Source organism: Diadema antillarum, unplaced genomic scaffold (genome assembly GCF_040938485.1).
Source record: "Diadema antillarum isolate AM-2024a unplaced genomic scaffold, OU_Dant_1.0 seq00000333_RagTag, whole genome shotgun sequence".
Lineage (NCBI taxonomy): Eukaryota > Metazoa > Echinodermata > Echinoidea > Diadematoida > Diadematidae > Diadema > Diadema antillarum.
The window spans coordinates 148368-169812 of record NW_027271349.1 but is presented as its reverse complement, the minus strand read 5'-3'; the positions used below and the strand labels follow the sequence as shown (position 1 = coordinate 169812).

The 21445-nt window shown below is 40.2% G+C and overlaps 1 protein-coding gene across 1 annotated transcript in view; it reads left to right on the top strand.

The window, feature by feature from the left end:
- LOC139730768 (sodium leak channel NALCN-like) overlaps window positions 1-21445 on the top strand; it is a 70190-nt gene that overhangs the window by 37017 nt on the left and 11728 nt on the right. Inside the window, exons 17-31 of the mRNA XM_071641629.1 lie at window positions 1192-1323; window positions 3424-3546; window positions 4135-4188; window positions 4899-5070; window positions 5886-6026; window positions 6573-6785; window positions 7892-7992; window positions 8932-9052; window positions 12851-12949; window positions 14057-14150; window positions 15703-15809; window positions 17897-18088; window positions 19170-19238; window positions 19835-19983; window positions 21081-21174. Of these exons, the coding sequence (XP_071497730.1) occupies window positions 1192-1323; window positions 3424-3546; window positions 4135-4188; window positions 4899-5070; window positions 5886-6026; window positions 6573-6785; window positions 7892-7992; window positions 8932-9052; window positions 12851-12949; window positions 14057-14150; window positions 15703-15809; window positions 17897-18088; window positions 19170-19238; window positions 19835-19983; window positions 21081-21174 (1861 nt within the window). The remainder of the gene's footprint in view (window positions 1-1191; window positions 1324-3423; window positions 3547-4134; window positions 4189-4898; window positions 5071-5885; window positions 6027-6572; window positions 6786-7891; window positions 7993-8931; window positions 9053-12850; window positions 12950-14056; window positions 14151-15702; window positions 15810-17896; window positions 18089-19169; window positions 19239-19834; window positions 19984-21080; window positions 21175-21445) is intronic.

Genomic DNA, 21445 nt, shown 5'->3' with positions numbered 1-21445 from the left:
TGACAGGAGGCAATATTTGCATGAAGACCAATTGACTCACAAAATTGTGAAAATATACATTGCAAAATATATGGTGGGTGCAGTATCTCTCACTAGCATGCAGTGGTTAAGTGTGCTCACAAAAAGTAGTTAATTGCTCATCACAATGATTTAGTTTGTAGGATTCTCATACTAGTTGGATGATCATTTCTAACTAATCAATCACAGTAACATTCCTTTGATAACTACGTGGTAGAGATATATGAAAAAAGTGTTCAGTGGTTTTTTGAAGTCCCTTCCTCAAACCCATCCATAAATCCACCCCCACTAACAGCTATAAACTTCACCAACTGGGATATGATAATAATATTGGTAATATCTTTATTTTTCCTAGTTCATATTCTTAATTGACTCAAGTAAGAATTTATTTTGAACATGAGCCAAGTTGTCACGTGCACAAGACCTTGTGTCATGCACGGAAAGTACGTTGTTAACAACTCTTTATAGTTCTTTAGTAAGCAGGCGATATATTTTGTATTAAATGTATGACAGTGCTTGAATGAAAGTTTCCTGTTCAAAGATTATTGAAGCATGTGATTTGCACAAAGTTTATATATATTCTTCTTCAGTTGTTGCATCAAAGCTGGCTTCGGGTCTATGTGCATATTAAGACAAAATATAAAGTACGTTAAATTATTTCTGTACTTATGATAATACTCGGGTGCTGTAACATACACAAAACATTGATCTTTATGTCAGAATGAAATCAAAGAATGACACAATATTTCTCTCTTACTTTTAGTATATATATATATTTTTTTTAATGTGATTGTGTGTAAACTCCTGACAGACTGAGCACGTGAAGGAACTGAAAATTTAAGGAAATAAAGCAAAACAAAGCATCCCAAAATTTTGATGCACCACTATATAGATGCATTGTGTTTGATTTTCATAAATGTACACTTTTTAATGTATTTTTTTCATACGGCTCAGGTTTAAGATAATGATGAGCTAGAAGAATCTGTTAAGCACATGAATGATGATGGGATAATGATAGGTACACGTACATATATGTAATCAACTTGTACATATTTGTTTATTGAGTGAGGCAGGAAACACACTTTCTTTTGAGGTCAGGGTTTGTGTGCTTTACTTGGTTTTCTTTTTTTTTTTTTCCTTCCTTTTTTTTCAATTCCAACTCAACTGGTACAGGGCACTGCGGGGGTCAATCCGAGGTCACAAGCCGATGGACTCTATCAAGGACAATGGCGACATGACCAACCGCAACGTGTCCTTCAATATCAAGGTCATACAGGAGAGAAAGCAGCAGGCTGTTCAGAAGAGGTCAGTTTGGTTGGGGCCAGGTCAGTCTGTATGATAGCCACTGATCTTTATGGGAAGAACTGGATAGGATATCTCATTGGCCCTTCGTGCTGTGCAAACGTGTGAAGCTGCCGTGCTGCCATCTTACTAGGCACACTCTATAAGGACTTCCACACATTTTGTAGCAGAGACCGTCACCTCGATCACATGATGATGTGAGCTCTGTAAGCAAGTGTATGGGCGATGTGCGTGAGATGATGGCATGGTGGCCAGAACGTGTACTTCCTATGAAGATCAGTGGTTGTAGCCAGTCAAGTCCCAGAAACCACTTGTTTGTGGTTTGGTGCTGTATCTTGATATCATTTTTAATACTCATTGTTATTGTTTGATAAAAGAGAATAAAGAAATCTTTCAAGTGATACCTATTAATTTGTTAATGCATAATTCTTTTATTTAATTACAGTAGTTGCAGAAATACATATTTCCTCTGTTCAGTTGATACTCAATAACTTTGTTCAAGTGACTTTATGTTATATTCTTGTAAAAGAAAAGCAGAAATAAAATAAAATAAAATAAAATCAAGTCAATTTTCAAAAGTCTCTCAGTTACTGAATCTTTAATTGATCCTTAAATTGGCATCACATTTCAGAAGATTCAGTTTAATTTCTTTTTCTGTCTCAAATTGGCAAAATTATGTATTTTCTTTACTAATTTTGCGCCAATTTGATAAAAACTAATTTTCAAATTCATGAAATTCTTCCATCGAGATGTTTTTATTGCAACTGATTGAATGATTTACATCGATGTAGGGCATTTATGTCAGTCAACCAGTTTTATCAGCTCGTTTCCCTTATACAAGATGTGCAGTACAGTTCAAAGTTGCCAATTTAATGAGGACAGTATGATAGTTTCTGCAGCAAAATTTCAAACTTGATGGGTTAATGATGAGGTCGTCAGTGTGGTCAGATATTAACGGATTTCCTCATTTGCCAAGAATCTGCTATAAATTGGCTTAAATGGCTGAGAGTAGAGAAGGTCTCTGCAGTCTTGGCACCATGCAGTTAATTGGGTAAAATAAACATTCCCTATGACTGACTACAATTTTCCACATATCCACCGGGTATTCTGGATATATTCACACGCAATGAAGCACAGTAAAAATAAAAATGTACTAGATCCATTTGTGGATTTAATTTTTAAAGCCCAAACAAAGTTCTGGTACGCCTGCAAAAGTTGTCAAATTTCGCTCCCAAATGTGAACGTATGCTTAGGAAATGTACAGGATAACGATGTTATAACAAGATATTTGATGGGTAACGACGAAAATGCGAAATATTAACCAAAAAGGTTCAGTCTCAGTACTTACCCGAACGGGGTCAGGCTAAACTCGGACTCGGGGATAACTCGGCTTCGCTTTGACGGCGGGATGAGTTGTAATGGTTGTCCCTCTGATTGTACAGTGTTGTCCTATGGGAGCTGCCTGTATAAACTAGCGCTTCGTGTTCTGGCTACTCGCAGTAATGGTCCGAGTAGTTACAACGCGCGCATCAAAAACCTCTTTTGCGCGCATGCAAAATTAGTGTGCGCTTATCAAGCACCTCTAAAACAATCAAAGGCGCTTGATAAACAACAACAAAAACTCCAAAGACCGCGCGTCTCAGCAACTGAGGACCGCGCGCTGTCATTTTTGTTTTGTTTTGTACAGGATTACGTTAGCACGCACTTTCCTGTCCATTCAGTTAGGCCTCATTTGGTATTATGCAGTGGCCAGTCGAATGTGGCGATCACGAACTGCGTGTGAATTGTCTGAAGTAGGGTCGAATTTTTCCCGAGACCGAGTTAGTCTGGAGCCTTCTGGAATAAAAGTCGGTTTTCCTACTATTATTATTTTTCTCAAAATACTCCAAACCGACTCATCATTCCGGCAAACTGCGTCAGCCAGGTAAGTTTCTTAGTGGACTCTTTCGATATATTGCAAGAAAAAATGAAATGGTGCTAGACGGGTTCTCGAGCACTTACCGAAACTTAGTTTTCACTTTAATTGTTTAAATAACACTTAGAATGGCATTACTGCAAGATGTTTAAACAGAGTTATCATTGCCATGGCAACGTTTGATGCAGGAATGCCAAGGAGGAGGACCTCCGGGAGAACCATCCCTACTTTGATATGCCTCTCTTCACTGTGGGACGCGAAAGCAAGCTCAGGAAATTCTGCACGAGCATCGTCTATGCCAGATACAATGCGTAAGTGCACAACTGCATGATATGATGACGATAGATGTAAAGGGAACTGATTTATGTGACTAAGTTAAGATGTATCAAAAGTAGCAAGTGTATCCCCAGTCAGTGATAATGTGTATGCTGTTTTAAGTAGTGAGATCTTGAAGGGGAATGAATTCTACATCATGTGCAAGGTACTTTCATTCAGAGAGAAAAAGATGAGACGGGAGGATCGTAGGGACTTGATCATAGTCGGACCTAGAGTAAAGGTTCTCACAAAACAGTGATATCAGTCACAACCACACCCTAATGAAAACTTTCTTGCTTTTTATCTGATATTGATCAAATTTTCCCTGTTGTGCTAGTCATATTTAGTCTCTCTTTCCAGACTAACTTGTAACTGGCCTGGAAATTCCCCTTGAAGGCCACCTAACTTGAACTTGGTATGAAATTTCACCCCATTCCGTCAGAACCATAAGCATCCTGTTAGAATTTGCCTCTGTTAATGACAGCTCAAAATACCAGTTTTGACCGAGTGGGAATGTCCTTTAGACTGATTGACCTCTTATTGGTTTTTGCTCTCTTTTCTCACCCTCCCACGTCCATCGCCAGCACCCTGACCGATGAATCGGGAATGGTCATCAAGCGAAGATACCAAGAAATCCAGTAAGTGTGGCCATCACGAAAGACAGGATATTGACTATCATTTCACGTTTTCTCTGGTTTGGTGCCGTTTCTTTTTATTCTAATTTTGACTATTCTCTGTTAGCATTTCATGAGGAAGAATAAAACTTTCCTTTTATATGAGCCCTGTTGTATTCAGATACCACTGATTGGATTATGTTGCTTGCAGAATCATTTAAAGCCACTAAATGACGAAATTTATGACTAATTCATAAATTGAAAACAGATTTCAGAAGATTAAAGTAATTTTCTCCATAACATATTGGCTTATTCTTATTTTTTCTTCTGATTTTGTGCAGATTGAATGCATTTATAACCAGATTCAACGTACAGTACTTTTCCAGTATAGGATGAAAATGAAAGGATGGATAATTGTCCAAAGATACACTGTAACAATAAGCAAAAAGCCCCGTAGCTCCTGGCCTTGGCGTTAAAACAGTGATGGATCATATTGACTTGCTGAGTTCACTTTCCAATGACTAGAATGGTAGCATTGGATTGTGCCAGCATATCATACTGTGAGAGTTAATACTGTATGTGTTTGCATAAGATGCAAATGTTATTGTGGCATCATGATCGATCTCTGTAAAAAGTGACAGATGATTTAATTGGTATTCACAAGAGGGCTGGAGTCTAAGGAAGCCGTGCGTGCTGACAATAGTACGAGCATCTTGTGCATTATAAATCCTCAGTGATTTTCTGGCGATGGTGACGTACATGACGTGGTGCTCGATTGTGGTCACCACGGCAACCTGCATCTCAATGATGTACGAAAGTCCGGAAGACCGCGTGATGGAGGACGGCATGCTCCGCATCGCTGAGTACGTTTTCGTCATCTTCATAGGATGTGAGATGATCTTAAAGGTACTCTCCGCCTTGGTCTTTCAATTTTGTGTTTGTTGTTTTCTCTTTTTTTTAAATCTTAATGTCTTACATTCCCAGGTTGATTCCATAACATTTGCTCCTGCAACAATTTCTCCCATGAAACATCTGCACGCTAAAGCCAAACATACTTTTACCCACAAACATAACCGTAACCTTAGTCCTTATCCTGGCATCAAACTACACCTAAAAACCTCTCACAACCCTAAACCTAGGCCCATTGTCGCAGGAGCAAATGTTGTGTCACTACCTAGGGTCAAGCCAGTAATTTGTAGTGCTGGAAAGAATCTATCTAAAAAAAACCAAAAACATACTATAAAAGCTCAAGTGAGTTATTGCAATCACTTCTCAAGGGTTGTACTTTGTCTATAAACTTTTTTATCCTTTACCATCTGTGTATGGTTTATCCATGTTTACTCATCCATGTTAAACCCCCCCTTTTTTTTTTCATCAGAAGCTCTTGATTGCCCTGGCCTCTACATTTATTCTGCACCAAAGAACCTACGTACATTGTCAGTTTATTTTAACGCCCGTTAGTTTGGGCATAAATTACACAATTGTGGTTGAGGTGTAATTACTTTACTTGCAGGTGTGATCTATGTCAGGAGTAATGTTCCTGGGTGATATTACCCTAGAACAAAATGCAGGGTCATTGATTACTTGTACCCGCTACTGCTTGATGGATGTGTGAAAGCTGTTGTTACAAAGACAATAACAAATTGACGATATATTTCAATGACAATTTGCTGTAACCCATAGTACCATGTCTTTTCTCTACCCTGCGCCCACACACCCAGATCATAGCCGACGGACTCTTCTTCACCCCCAAGGCACTCATCCGAGATGTCGGAGGATTCCTGGACGTCTTCGTCTACCTCATTAGCCTCATCTTCCTCTGCTGGATGCCCAAGCAGGTTCCTCCCGGATCACTGGCACAGGTGAGTTCTGGAGGATGGACCGCATCGTTGCCATGGTAGCAGGCCAGAGGCATGAAGGTCCCACAATGGTGTTGCAAGAAAAACAACCCAAACAAACAAATGTGAAATGTAAAGATGCTCTGTGGGACCTATTGGAATGATAATGCTGCATCTACTTATTAATCACAGGCAAACTTATGCCATAACATTCTGAGCATTAAATTTTCACAAAATGCCACTAGCATTCAATACATTGTGAAGAGGAAATCTGTTTTTCATGCATTTTACTTTCACAAATCTTAGCTCTGTGCAAAATTCATGAAAGTTTCATGCCCCCCAAAATTTCTGGTTTTACAGTACTCATCCAAAGGTAAACTCATCGGGTGAGAGTGATAAGGGTGTTGAGTTGCCACTAAATCCATAGTGTTTGAGGCAGCGTAACGCCCTTCTCATTCTCAACTGACGAACTGATCTGATTTGTGTACAGACTTTGCATGATCACTGTCTAAAACCATGTGAGCCATTCCTCCTTCCCCCCACCCCCTCCCCACCTCCAACCACCGGCAGATGTTCATGGTGATGAGGTCTGGCCGGCCGCTGCGCATCTTTGCCCTCGTCCCCCACCTGAGGAAGCTGGTGTACGAACTCCTGCGGAGCTTCAAGGAGATCCTCCTGGTCTCCGTCCTCCTCCTGGCTCTCATCTTTGTCTTTGCCAGCTACGGCGTCCAGATCTTCGCCACCAAGCTGGAGAAGTGCAATGACCCCAATATCACACGAAAGGTACTGTAAATGCCGAATATTTCGTAAGGTTTTTATTTTCGCAAATTTTGCGAGTTGGGTGCTATTGGCAAATTCAAAAACGCACAAAAATAACTACTCTCATCCCCACAATTTTAATGTGACATACACGCATACATTTCTCTGTTCAATACTGATTCCCCACAATCGCGAATTTAACCTCTCGCGAAAATGTCGGTAAGTCCCGATTCGCGAAAATTTAGACTTGCTAAATATATGGTAATACAGAAATGTTTTAACACTCTTCAGTAGTATTTTACTATTATTGACGATAATGAATTTAAGAATTAGAAGAACGCTGAGAAGAAGACAAAGTGGCAGAGGAAGAAGCAGTAATAGAGATTAGTGAGAGAAATAAAGGATAAGTAATCATAATAAATGAATTAGTGGAAAAGTGAGCAAAGAAAATGGGATTCCATCGGGAAAATGGGATTCCGGATGGAATCCCATTTTCTTTGCTCACTTTTCCACTAATAATTTATATTCTTTCTGGTCAGTTTATTCTGTCTTTATTTGTTACATAATAAATGAAAGCGATAACTGAGAGGAATTGAGTTGGAAGGAAATAAAACTTGCACTACATGGCCAATGTTTCCAGCCATAGTGGAAGAAAAACTTTGTCTCCACGGCTGTCTTTTATTCCGTCCAGCACTACATGTGTGTACAGTGAATCCAGAGAATTATGCAAGGAGCAAGGATTTCTGTAGCATATATACAGGGCTGCACACTAACCCATATTTTTCTACTGGTCCGACCTGTCTGTCAGACCAGTAGGTACCCAGTTTTTCCATATTTTACTGGTCTGTTGGTATATAAATGTTTGTCAGAAAAAATGTTTGACAAAACGCTTCATGAAATGCCCCCCTGCTGAAGGCTCTAATGAACTGCCCAATTCAGGGGCGGATCCAGGAATTCTGTAAAGAGGGGGCTCCTTTACCAATTTAAAGGGGGGCGCACATGCCCCCCCCCCATTTTTTTCTTGCTTCTTTTATTTTAACAAAAGGTAAAGTAAGGGAGGGGGGTGCCCGGTGCGCCCTGACTGGATCAGCCACTGCAATTGGATGTTTTTTGTTGTTGTGCCACTACAGGAGGATTGTGTGGGGGAATTCAAGATCAACGTCAGCGTTGTCAAGACTCACAAACTGGGTCCAGACGAGGTCTTGCCACAGTTCTTGGTCCCCAGGGTCTGGTAAGTATCCACTCGGGTTCTGTAACACTCTTCCAGACCAACTCAAAGGCACACTCCACTCGACATTAGTGGACTTGACACTCTCAAAGAAAGGTTAGGTTAAAGGCATAATTTACCATTCGCAGATGAAACAAAAACTCAACATTAGTGCTTTTAAATAGTTCTAAAATGTGAGTTGGGGATAGAAATAGCCACTGTAAAATTTGAATCAGTAAAATGGATGTTAAGTATTGTTCAATATACAAAATGTGAACAATAGTTATAATGAAAATGTTTCCAGACTAAACTGTCTACAGTTACGGTTTATTGAGAAAAATTCTGATATCTCCTTATGTTTTAGGCTTTCTTGCAAAAATTTTATATGGTAGGATGTTTTGTGGTACGACAGACCTACACATATGCATGAAATGTGATATCATGAAAATTTTTTTAATCACTGTTCCCAAAGGTAAACAGGACCTTGAACAGAGAAATACAGTAAAAGCTTCCATGAGATCAGATAAACATTTTTGAAAAAGGTTCTGGAATTTTGAGTTCTCATAATATGTTTTTATGAATCTGTGATACTCTGCTCAACCACATTTGTAAATTAGACAAGATGATGGTCTCTTTGCCTCATAATTGTCCTATTGGTTTATACTTGATTTAACTTTAAAGGGTACAAGCCACATGCATTCACTTATAGTGCCAGTTAGTACGAACACATTCCAAATCAGCTATGGGCTGTGTAGGACAGACCAAGTCATTGTTTTGATTCCAACATAATGCCTTTCATGTTAATTTGGAATTGCCTGGTGATTGCAGATGTGACTAGCGATCGTGGATCTACCACGGATCTACCACTTTCTTGGAATGAATCCAGATTGCATCGTGTGAACCATTCTTTAGGACTGATAACCTTTTCCATCTCATTGTTTTGGTCTTGCGTACTCCTTACAGGGCCAACCCCCGCAACTTCAACTTTGACAACCTGGGCAGCGCCCTCCTGGCCCTCTTTGAGGTGCTCTCCCTGGAAGGATGGCTGGAGGTCAGAGATATCATCATACAGCAGACATCTACAGTGAGTCCATCTCCCTCCTCCTCCTCCTCCTCCTCCTCTTCTTCTCCTCCTCCTCCTCCTCCTCCTCCTCTTCCTCCTCTTCCTCTTCCTCCTCCTCTTTCTCTTCCTCCTCTTCTTTCTCTTCCTCCTCCTCCTCCTCCTCCTCCTCCTCTTCCTCCTCTTCCTTCTCTTCCTCTTCCTCCTCTTCCTTCTCTTTCTCCTCCTCCTCCTCCTCCTCTTCTCCTCCTCCTCCTCCTCCTCCTCCTCTTCCTCCTTCTCCTCCTCCTCTTCCTCTTCCTCCTCCTCTTTCTCTTTCTCCTCCTCCTCCTCCTCTTCTCCTCCTCATCCTCCTCCTCTTCTAGATCCTCCTTCTCTTCCTCCTCTTCCTCTGCCTCCTTCTCCTCTTCCTCCTCCTCCTCTTCCTCTTTCTCTTTCTCCTCCTCCTCCTTCTCCTCTTCTTTGTCTTCCTCCTCCTCCTTCTCTTCCTCCTCTTCCTCTTCCTCCTCCTCCTCTTCTTTCTCTTCCTCCTCCTCCTCTTCCTCCTCCTCTTCCTCCTCCTCTCCCTCCTTCTCCTATTCCTCTTCCTCTTCCTCCTCTACCTCCTCTTCCTCCTCCTCATCCTCTCCTCCTCCCCCTCCTCCTCTTTGGGGAAGGTGGGATGGGAAACATTCTGCTCTTTGCTCAATTCATATCTGACTTGGTAGGGCTTTCATGCTTCCAAAGAACTTGTTTCTATAATGTATTATCCAAATATACTTCATGTTATGCCAGTATTTTTGTTTTTAGTTTACTCGTATGCAAATGTGAATTATTTCTGACCATCAGTTGTGGTCCAGAGGCATTCTTCTGGCCAGTTTTACTTGATTCTGGTCTATTTAAGGTCTAAACCAATTAATTTTGAAAACATGGGTGAGAAGGCTGTGCCAAGATTGACCACACATTATTACCTCCGCCAAGGGAGGAGGTTATGTTTTCGTTACCGTTGGTTTTTTTGTTCGTTCGTTCGTTCGTTCGTTCGTTCGTTCATTTGTCTGTGCGCAAAATAACTCAAAAAGTAGGTAACGGATTGGGATGAAACTTGCAGGAAAGGTTGAGAATGACACAAGTAACAAACGATTAACTTTTGGTAGTGATCCGAGAATTTTGGGGGAATTTATGAAGGATTTTTGATATTTTGGCAGGTAGGGTCAATGAACTTGGGAGTTCAGGCTGCGCGTATTTGAGGTTTGCATGCGCGCACTAAAGTACGTGCTCTAGTTTCTGCTAGGGTGAGGCGCGCTGTGCAGCTGAGGGTTTATGACGTAACAAAGGCTTCTATATTGGGAAATCGGGAGACTTTCAGCACACTTTCAGCATGCTATAGTATAAGTACGTATGGGTGGAAATCACTGATATCTCCATGGAAGAACAAGATCAGTGATGGAAATGAGCTGCATGCTTGGCGGAGGTCTGCGCTCTCAGAGTGCTTCTCTAGTTCAATTCTGCCATGATGTGAGTAAATACAGTATGTATTTTACACTTGCATGCATGCATTTACAGTGTGTCATGAAATGTGTGTCTGACTGACAGGCCATGTGTTTACGACACAGCTGCTGTTTAGAAGTTTGTATGCAGTTGGCAGTCATCATATGTTTGTATGAGAACACTTGATGACTCCATTACAAGAATAAACATTGCAGATGAGTTCTGCATTAGTGTGAGAAGCTCTCTCGGTTTGTGTCACAATTTGATTTGTTGACTTGGTTTGATTTAACATAATTTACATAGATGCAGCCAGACCTCACCTGCAGTAACTTGATTAAAGTCACCCTGAGTTGATTTGATTTTGTAGAATTTGCCATGAGGTGACCTGATATGATTGTAGGTGTTCAAAGTCATTGATATTTCAATTTTAATTTCCATTTTATTTATTTCCGTCTTTCTCAAGAAAAACTGCATGAAATGTAACGATGGTTTGATTTCATCAAGGCTTTATATGCCTTTGGATTATTCAAACTGAGGTAAATTGTTCAAAATTGATTTGGTAGCCTCTGATTTGATCTGATATGATTTGGTATGATTGGTGCTTATTTTTCACTTGTTTGGTTTGACTTGATTTCATATGAATGGGTTTGATTTTATTCAGGTTGATTGCCATGTACAGTACTCTCCGCGTAATCGGGTATCGCTTAAACGGATACTCTGTTTAATTGGGTAGTAATGTCAGAGTCAGTTCCAATGCACATTGAAATTACCTGATAATCGGGTTGCCTCTACGCATAAATGGGTAAATAATATCATTCTAATCTAATTTCTGCCCACATTTTATCGCATATAACACTTTAAGAAATCATGCATGTCAAATTTTCCACAGCTAATCGCATTCTCTGCTTAATTTACACAGAAAACCCGATCATTTGGGGAGTGATTAAACATGAAAACACATGTACACGTACCAACTTGCCACTCGTAAACGAACATTACACATGTAGCTGGCACTCACAATTGCATAGACAGACAGGAGTCAAACACACTTGCGCTCCTCCCTTGCTCCGCAACAACATTGACAATACGACATAAATGTACGAAAAGTCTGCAACGAAAATCAGGCCATGCACCAGCTCCATAATTTTGCTTTTCCCAAGTCAATTCTCGAAAAGTAACCCGACATTCTACGTTACTAGTGCACGCAAAGAGACGTGTTCATTTCGGGAAACCCCTGCGTGTTAGCGAGGAGTCTATAGTCAAACGACAAAGTTTTCTAAAGACGTATTTGTCCATAAAAAGAGTGTAGATTATTACTCGTGACTGAGCAAGTGTAAGGTACAAATTGTATGTATAATGTGCAATGCAAGCACGCGTGTTAAACATACAGTGTAGGTGTTTGGTGCAGTGTACAATGCACATTTACACATTGTGTGTGTCCATTGTGAATGAGACGCGTGTTCTTCTGTTAATCGGGTACTCCGCTTAATCGGGTAAGAAACGCTCTGCCCGAGCCTACCCGATTATGCGGAGAGTACTGTACTTTACTTAACTTAAAATCTCTTGTGTGATTTTACGTCATTTCCATGACAAGTACAAATTCTGTGAAGCGAGCAGATTTCTGAATGCCAAGTGAAAGTTCTTGAATTAGACAAGTTTAGATATCACAATCTTTGAAAGGTAATTCAAGAATGAAGATATACATGTTGGTGCCTGTAAGGTTGATGTCAACATCTTAAAGGACAAGTTCACCTTCATAGACATGTTGGTTGAGTGAATGCAGCAATATTAGTAGAACACATCAGTGAGAGTTTGAGCAAAATCGGACAATCCATTAAAAAGTTATGAATTTTTGAAGTTTCTGCTCAGTCACGGCTGGATGAAAAGACTACTATAGCTTGTGATGTCACATGAGTACAACGATATAAAGAAAGAATAAAGAAAATTCAACATATTTCCATTTTTCTCGCATAACAAAAGAACACTCGACTTCTCTCTTTCAGAAGGCAGGGGGAATAATATTCCCCTTAACATGCGTCAGTAGCAAGTCGAAGAACTGTACGCTTTATTCAAAAAGTAAAGTTTTGTGAAATTCTCTTTTCATTTTCCTTATATAATTGTATATGACATCATACACTGTAGTAGTCTTCTCTTCCAGCAATGACTGCGCAGATACTTGAAATATTCGTAACTTTTGAACGGATTGTCCAATTTTCCTCAAACTTTCACTGATGTGTTCTACTAATATTGCTGCATTCTCTCAATCCTTATGTATATGAAGGTGGACTTGTCCTTTAAGCATTCAGAATTCGCTGAGTTGATGTTTGTCTTGCATTCTTTTCCCTTTTTTGACAGTGGCATGCCTTTTACATCCACATTTTTGTCTTCATCGGTTGCATGATTGGACTGACACTCTTTGTTGGCGTTGTCATCTCAAATTACTTTGAGAACAAGGTAGGTTGAAGCATTTTGGTATGTTCCATAAGTACTGAAAATGTAAAAATATTTGTGATATTTAGCAGATTTTTGCACTAGTTCAGGCTGGTGCAAGTTCTAAATCCTGCATAAACATCATCAGGATTTTTATGCTCGTTTTGATTGAATAGAGTGTTTGGTCAGCTGATCAATACAACTACAGTGGTAGTATATGTTTGTGTATGTGTTGTAGTATTCATTTGAGTACATTCATATGTTACTGGAAAATATGATGAACATTGTCAAAGAGATGTTATGTTCTCTCTCCAAGCATTGTTAAAGACACTCAGTCGTGGCGAGTGGTTTGTGCGGCACGGAGACGAACGCAACACGCTGCCTCCCCCATTCTGTATCAAATGTAGTGACCCCCGAATGAGAATAGCGCTGGCTCAATGGGTCAGCGAAAATACGGTAGGCTACAAGAGAGCTCCCTGTGCTTATCTCCTAACCCAAAATGGCTGTCCCAGCGAGCCACGAGAGCTTCCGAATGGACGCACACTCTCAGTGCGCATGCACATGAAGAGAGGCCGAAAGAGCCACGCGTCTTCTGGCCTCTCTCCTCCAATCACCGCAGCTCGCAGTGACAATATTTGTGTATGATGCGTACACACACACGCACACACACACACACACACACATACACACACACGCCGCAGCGTCTTCTGGCCTCTCTCCTCCAATCACCGCAGCTCGCGGTGACAATGTTTGTGTATGATGCGTACACACACACGCACACACACACACACACACACTTGTCTCAGTGATAGCATTGCGCAATTGCATGCACAAACTTCGGTCGTTCGGAGTTTACGTACCATTAGGGATGGCGATCGGCTGCCTTTAAATTCATGTTTAAATCTTAGGCACAATCAGGCAGTACATGGTAGTACATTGGTTAACGTTCTTCCAGCAATTTCCCTAACCATGGCTTTCTCTCTAAATAATCACAGCATAAGGATTGGATGACTTGTCAGTCAAACAATTCAACATTTGCCTGATTGGCTGAGGGTGGGCCTTGATCAGCCCCAGCTGCATATCTTTCATGTGGTTCAATGGACTTGCTTTTTCCTCTGTCCATGCATGTAGGGCACGACGTTGCTCACCATTGATCAGAGAAGGTGGCAGGACCTCAAGGGGAGGCTTCAGCTAGCCCAGCCCCTCCATCTCCCACCGAGACCAGGTGAGTCACCACGCCCACACACACCACGCCCATTAAAGGAGACCTCGAGATGATTTTCAGACTTTTGCATTTGAAGAACTATAGATTGGTTATGCTGATGACAGAGTATCAGAATTTATAGTGATTGGGTTGAGTAATAAAAGTGTTTTCCAAAATTTACAACAAATTGCAATGAACAAGGATGATGACATGGCAGCCTCACCATAAGAATGCATAAGTTGGGGCTCAAGAAAGCAGAACAAAAGGAGAGGGCATGCGTAGATTCTTCACAGGTGAACTTAATAAGCAAGCGATATTGCTATGGAATTACAGTGCTACATTTCTGAAATATGTTAGGCTTGTATGTCATCAACATTGTTCCGTGTAATTTAAGATTTTCAGAGTATTGGTTTCTCTACTCAAGGGCCGCAATAAATTCCATAAATCTATACATGGAGCTGTTGATTTATGTACTGCACGATGTGAAATTATGAAAATTGTCTGGAATGCCCCTTTAACTCTCTGTGTGCTATGGTAAAAACCCATTGTGTACCACTTCATTCTGAGACCACTAATGCATGGGCACTTTTGGAAAACAAACTGTTTTTCAAAGTCATGTAACTTTTTGTAGAAGCGTCATCATTTTTGCAGACTTATTTCTTAACTCTTTATGTGTCACGTTCGCACGTCCGGCTCAGTCGACGGCGTGCCAAATTCGCATATTCTGCTAAGCAAACAAAGCCGACAAAACCGATCGATAAATCGCTAATCCCGCGGTACAATCAAAGCGTTTCTCGCGCTTTCGTTCCTCTCACATACGGCTTGCATACTATGTGGTGATTGACTATCAAGCGGTGTTTCCAACGAGATTTGCCTGTACATTCTAAGTTCCTGTCACTATTTTTGTGCAAAAGTCCTGCCTCTACAGTAATGTAGCAACTGGTAATTCAAAAGAAAAATTGAAAATAGAATTGTTATACATTGTATATGGAAGCAAAGTTTGACATTCCTCTTTAACTTTGTCACTATTAAGTCCAGCTTAACAGAAATTTGTAGAAGCTATACAAGAAAAAACAGAATTCTTTCTAAAAGCATGACTATTTCTGTGTCTCAGAATAACGTGGCACACAGGGGGTTTCCACCATGGCATATAAAGAGTTAATCTTGTCAGTGGATTAGGCTTTGTGCTGTATGACAGTGTTGTCTCTTTTCATCTTGCCTTGTCTCCTCATCCTTGTGTATTGTCTATTTTCCTTGATTTTCTATATTCCCTCCTTCAATGTGCACAGATATGTGTTTTTTTTTTGTATGCCTTTTTTTTTAAATGGTGTATCATTATTATTTTTATGATGATGATGATGATGATGATTATTATCATCATCATCAGCAGCAGCATCATCACCATCATCATCACCATTTTTATTGTTAGCAGTATTATAGAATTTTCACAGCACCCAGCAGGCTTCTGTGGGCATTGGGCTTAAATGATGCTAAGAGAGTCATAATGTGATCAAAGAGCTTTTCCTATTTATGACAGTCTCTCTTTCTGTTTTTTTACCACTCCTAATTTCAGATCACTCCCGGTTCCGTGCCAAACTCTACGACCTTGCTCAGCACAAGTACTTCAAGCGCTTCATCGCGTTTCTGGTGCTGGCCAACTTCTTCCTGCTCTCCTTTAAGGTGGGAAAATTGTCTCAGAGAGAGATGTATTTTGAGCGAAAGCTGACGAATCAATACAGGGAAGAAAATTTAATGGAATATTTAGACACGCGATGATGATTCTTGAGTGGATCTTTAGTTATTTCATATCGATGATGTCATGTAGTGCTAACACTCTCTCTAGTGTAATGTATGCGTGAAAAACAAGTGAGATTTTTACCATAAATGCGTGCAAGGAACACATAGTTTGAGGGACAATATGCCTGTAACAAAGGCAATATCTATTGAATAATCACAACAAAAGCAGGAAAGTTGCTGTACCTGAATAACTGAGTTTGCACTGGACTTCATTCCAACTTGTTTTGTCTTGGTCTGATGTATTGCTTTTTTTTTTTTTTTTTGCTTAGCTGAACTTATCACTCACTGATTGGAGTGAATATTAATTTCTCCTATATGAAGTAATGGATTCTAGTGGGAAAGGTAGGCAGTAATAGATCAACTATTCACTAACTTAAAAAAAAAAAGCAACAGGCAAATGTATTCAAGTCCTATCTCGTGTTAGTTAAAAGGATGTGGTATGTACAGTTTTTCAGTTATGAACTATAAAAAGAAAGAGAAACTAAAAGTCCACAGTGATGGGCATATATATGTAATTGTACTTTTAACCCTTACTGTGCTTTGCTTGCTAATTAGCAGACATATCTGCGAACTAATCGTCATTGAAAAGTGATTACATCATCCCCATAATCCCTATCTGTTGTGACACCATGGCCTTCCAGTTGGATTAAGGCACATTGCTTCACTGCAGTGGGCTTGTTAATCTGCAACATGGTCAAGCTTGGTTGGATTAGTGAATGCTGATTAGAGGTTTTATGACATACAAATGTATGTTGATTTGTGTTGATTCATGATACCCTAAACATCACTTTTGCGGTGAAACAAATATCTAGAAATAATCCATATATTTTTAACTAATTTTTCTTCTATTTTTCTTCAGATTACTTGGATACGCCCACAAAAGAAAACCTCCCAAACCAAGATTCTGGTTATGACCTCATCTGTCAACGATTTGCTAAAGTACTAATATGATTACAAAAGACATTGGAATGCATCTTCCCCTCGATTCAGCATAACTTGCATGTTCCCTCGTCATGTCATTTGTAAGTCACATCAATATCACATTTGCCATGTTCAGACGTATTTCTGGTCGGAGTAAAATTTTATGGCGCAGCAATTAAAATTCAAATTAATGCTTATCTTACCATGACCCTGTGTCCACACGACGGTCGTGGGAAGAAACTCTGACCAATTTACCATGGCCTCCGTGGGGATCACTGTGGAGGGTCGGTGTAACTTCCGGAAGTGGTAGCGTTCTGAGCGCTAGTTTCTCCGTCGCGATTGACTAGGTTAGAATTGTACTGCACGCACATTTACCGTGTACTCACATTGTTTGACTCCAGAAGTTTTACCTAGGTCGTATAAGGTTTGTAAAGTCATCGATATTCCGAGGGCTTGTCCGCATGGGCAATTAACTCCGACCGGCTAGTCGTGGTAGCGAGATACACCTGAAAAAAACAAACAAACTAAGGAGTATTTTGGTCGGAGGAAGAGGTCTTGGTAAGTTCCCCCGACCGGAGGAAGTTACCACAACCTTGTTCAGACGGGCACTACTCCGACCTTTCCTCCTACCTTCCTCCGACCAAGCTTCCTCCGACCCTTCCTCCAAAGTTACTTCGACCAAAACTGCCTCCGTCTGAACGCAGTTAGAAACATGCAAGTTATGCTGAGTCGAGGGGAAGATGCATTCCAATGTCTTTTGTTAAACATATCATTACTTTAGCATTGGTCGACAGATTAGGTCACAACCGGAATCTTGTTTTGGAAGGTTTTTTTGTGGGCGTATACAAGAAAAATTATTAAAAAATATATAGGTTGTTTCTAGATATTTGTTTCACCGCAAAAGTGATGTTGAGGATATCACAAATCAACACAAATCAACATGCATTTGTATGTCATAAAGCCTTCAAAAGGCATGGCATGTTTGAGCTAGGTACTTGGGCACATAAAGGGTTAACTTGTCGACATTGATATACCTCATCAACTTTTAGTGGGAGGAGAACTACAACGCCTTCGTGCTGGCCTACATCTCTGTGGTGCTCACCCTCCTCTTCGTCCTCGAGGTCATCCTCAAGTGCATCTCCCTCAGCCCCATCGGCTACTGGCACAGCCGGCGTAACCGCTACGACCTCATGGTTACCGTCATGGGCGTGGTCTGGCTCATCCTCCACTTCACCAAAGCGGTACGGCATCAACGAAGCATGCATCTCAAACCTCCCTATCACATATATCTGTAAAAACTCAAACAGCTGCAGTGCACTCACGTTATAAGGAACACGGCTATAACGAAGTAAAAATTCAGGCTGCAACATCACCCACTCTATGTATTTTTATTGTTTATTATTTCGGTAATAACGAAATTTTGATACAACGAAAGCAAACTGTTGGTTCCGAGGACTTCGTTATAACGGGAGTCCACTGTACTGTGCTATTTACTTAACAATGTGTCGACAACGCTGTGCCCATGCACAGCAAAAGCTTTTCTTGATTGTACAAGAAAAACATGGAGCTCTATCTCTGTATCTCCAAAGTACTATAGTTTTGTAGATTTTCTCAACAGTTGTTACAGCTCTGAATATACATTTCTATTGTGAAGTGACAGTGTTAATTTTGTCATGATAAAAAGGGAAAAATCAGATGGCAATACTGCAGTCTATATGTACCCTGTCCGTGCCTGCTGCAAAGAAACTCCGCATTACTGGAAGTGTGCAAGTATTTGTCTTGATTCGAGCTTTAAACAAAAAATTGATTAAAAAAGAAAGAAGAGCAGTGCCTTTAACCAGCCGTGTCACTGTTCAAAATCAGAGTCTGTTTGTAAGAAGCTACAGTGTGATCTAGGTTAGATGTGTACAAGTAGTTAGTGCACATAACTCCTTTTGGCATGATACTCCTTGAATACAGTCACTGCCGAGTCAGAAATACAGTAAGTGCTTTACTGCAATTAAATGTCTGTATGGGACAAGTCTATGCTTTATAGACGTCACGGTCAACCTGAACAATATACATATCACATGGTATCACATGGATAGCTGTCGTCAGAGAAAAGCTCTGTTGCATTATGTAACATAGAATAAGAAGCATTAAAACTAGAACTACTGTTGCAAAAATTCACTGTACATTCATAACGCTGAATGCCTCATGCTCCAAAGATTATTGTTTGCAACAAATCAATCAACATCTGTCATATAAAGGGACCTCTCTTACATAGATTTGTTTAAGAGAAATGTGTATCACAAACCTGTTGATTGTTTGCCCTTTTCACAGAATGACTTGAGCTTCGCCTTTGGAGCTGCCACTGTCCTCTTCCGGTTTTTTACCATCACAGGGAAACATGTGAGTCTGAAATTGCAGACTAAGAGAAGACCTCATATACTGTATACGCTGTTATTTTCGCGAGGGTTTAATTTTCGCAAATTTTGCGAATCATGGCTGGACCGCGAATTTAACAACACATAAAAATGTCTCCGTACCGGTACACTAAGCTAATAGTGCACTTACGATAGCCTCGGTGTCACATCGCGAAAACAACATCTCGCGAAAATGTCCGTGACCTTTTCATTCGCGAAAATAACAGCTTATGCAGTATATTATGTTTAGCTCAGATGCAGAAGGATGCATGTAGCAATTTTTAGAGATCCTGATACAGCACTGTGGATCCGATCTTGTATTCTTTTTACAATACTATACCTCGAGTGTCGAGTAGCCATCCACTGGACCTGTTACACAAGACATGTTGAAAGGAAGTCTTGTATATTTTTCTAGTCATATTCTCTTTGAGTAAGCCATGTCTTGTTCTGCTGCAGTATAAGCCTAAAATGGTCTCTAAACCAGCATGCGTTCAAATGATGGAGAACCAATCACTGGCTGCGTTGGAATTGTTCAGCTGTCGACACTCTTGTCTGTATTTGTGTCCCGTCCGTGCTCCACAGCCCACCTTGAAGATGTTGATGATGACCATCGTGGTTTCCATGGTTAAGTCGTTCTTCATCATCGTCGGCCTGTTCCTCCTCATCACCTTCTATGCTTTCTGCGGCGTCGTTCTCTTCGGCAAGGTGAAGTTTGGTGAGCACCTGGGCAGGTGAGTGCGTTCACGTTGCTCCTTTTTTTTGCTGCTGCCCTCGGATGAATCCTCACTGTGCTTCTTTGAGACTTGTGTTATATACAGTATGTCAAAAAAAAAGAAGAAAAATTACCATCAGATTTCCGCATTGATAACTTTCAATGTGATCAAACTGTGTGAATGCTATTTCAGGGTCTAAAAATATAACATCTCACCTATATTTCGCAGAAAACCCCATTCAATTTGGTTCAGTGGTCACAGAGAAAATGTGGATCGTTGTAAAGCATGTCATGGATCTGATTCCCTCTTCATTTGACCACTGAAGCGAGTTTGATGGGGTTTTCTGTAAGATGTGGCAAATAAGTTAAAAGTTTCATTCCCTGAAATTGTATTTGGATTAATTCACTATTTTTAAAGTTATCGTTGCAGAGGGTCCCATTGTAATTTTCTTTTTTTGGACATAAGGCATATGGTAGTGGAAGTGATAAAGTTTAAATTCATTCTTGTGCAGCGAGCTTGAAGTGTTGTCAATAAGTGTATTCAATTTCTTGCAATATCTGATGGAGAAAAATCATTCTGATGATGGCTCTGAGCCAAGCAATCAATACATCCATTATGTTTTCTTTTTTTTAATTCATTGTGCGAGTGATTCTTGATTAGTTTAATTTGTACTTTGTTTTGTTCATTTTGATTCTGCGCAAAAAATTAACATTCAGTGCTTTGATATGCTTCAGGGACAAACAGTGTGACATGAAATTTGACATAATTACATTTAACAGCAGATATTGATACTACCAGAACTCATGATCATTTGATGATTTTGAAAAGAGAGAGAGAGAAATAAAACAAAATAAAAACAGGAGGCAGTCATCTACAGTTGTCGCTCGATGGTGATGTCAGACACATAATTGATTACTGATAGTTTTGAAAATGAACCTGGGCAATGTAAAATCTTTCTTTGTGTGAAGAAGGTGATGAAAACGGATGAGATAATCAATTGTTAACGATAGAAAAGAGTTCATGATACATGTGTAGCTGCCTCTCTCGGTAAGCTCCTCTTCTGATTGAAGATGACCTGACTCACAGTAGAATTCAAACCTTCATATGTCTTCCAGGCATGCCAATTTCGAGACGGCACCGAAGGCCATGGCAACACTGTTTAGGATTGTCACAGGAGAAGACTGGAATAAAATCATGCATGATTGTATGGTGAGTAGGAAAATTTGAAACTTACTATCCGCAGATATGCAATGCTTTTCATATCTGAACATTGCCTTTAAGGTGTTGAAAGAGTCTATCATTAACCCATTGAAGACGAGTCCAGAGTGTACTCAGACAGGTGTCTATGGGAAATGCCTGTTATAGCAAAATCAGTCTATCCTCGAAGTTGAAGTTGAAGTTATTGGCAGATATATCATATTTGTGTGTAACTGTATAGCTCACATATGACATATAATCATGTTTGAATTTTTAGTACTAG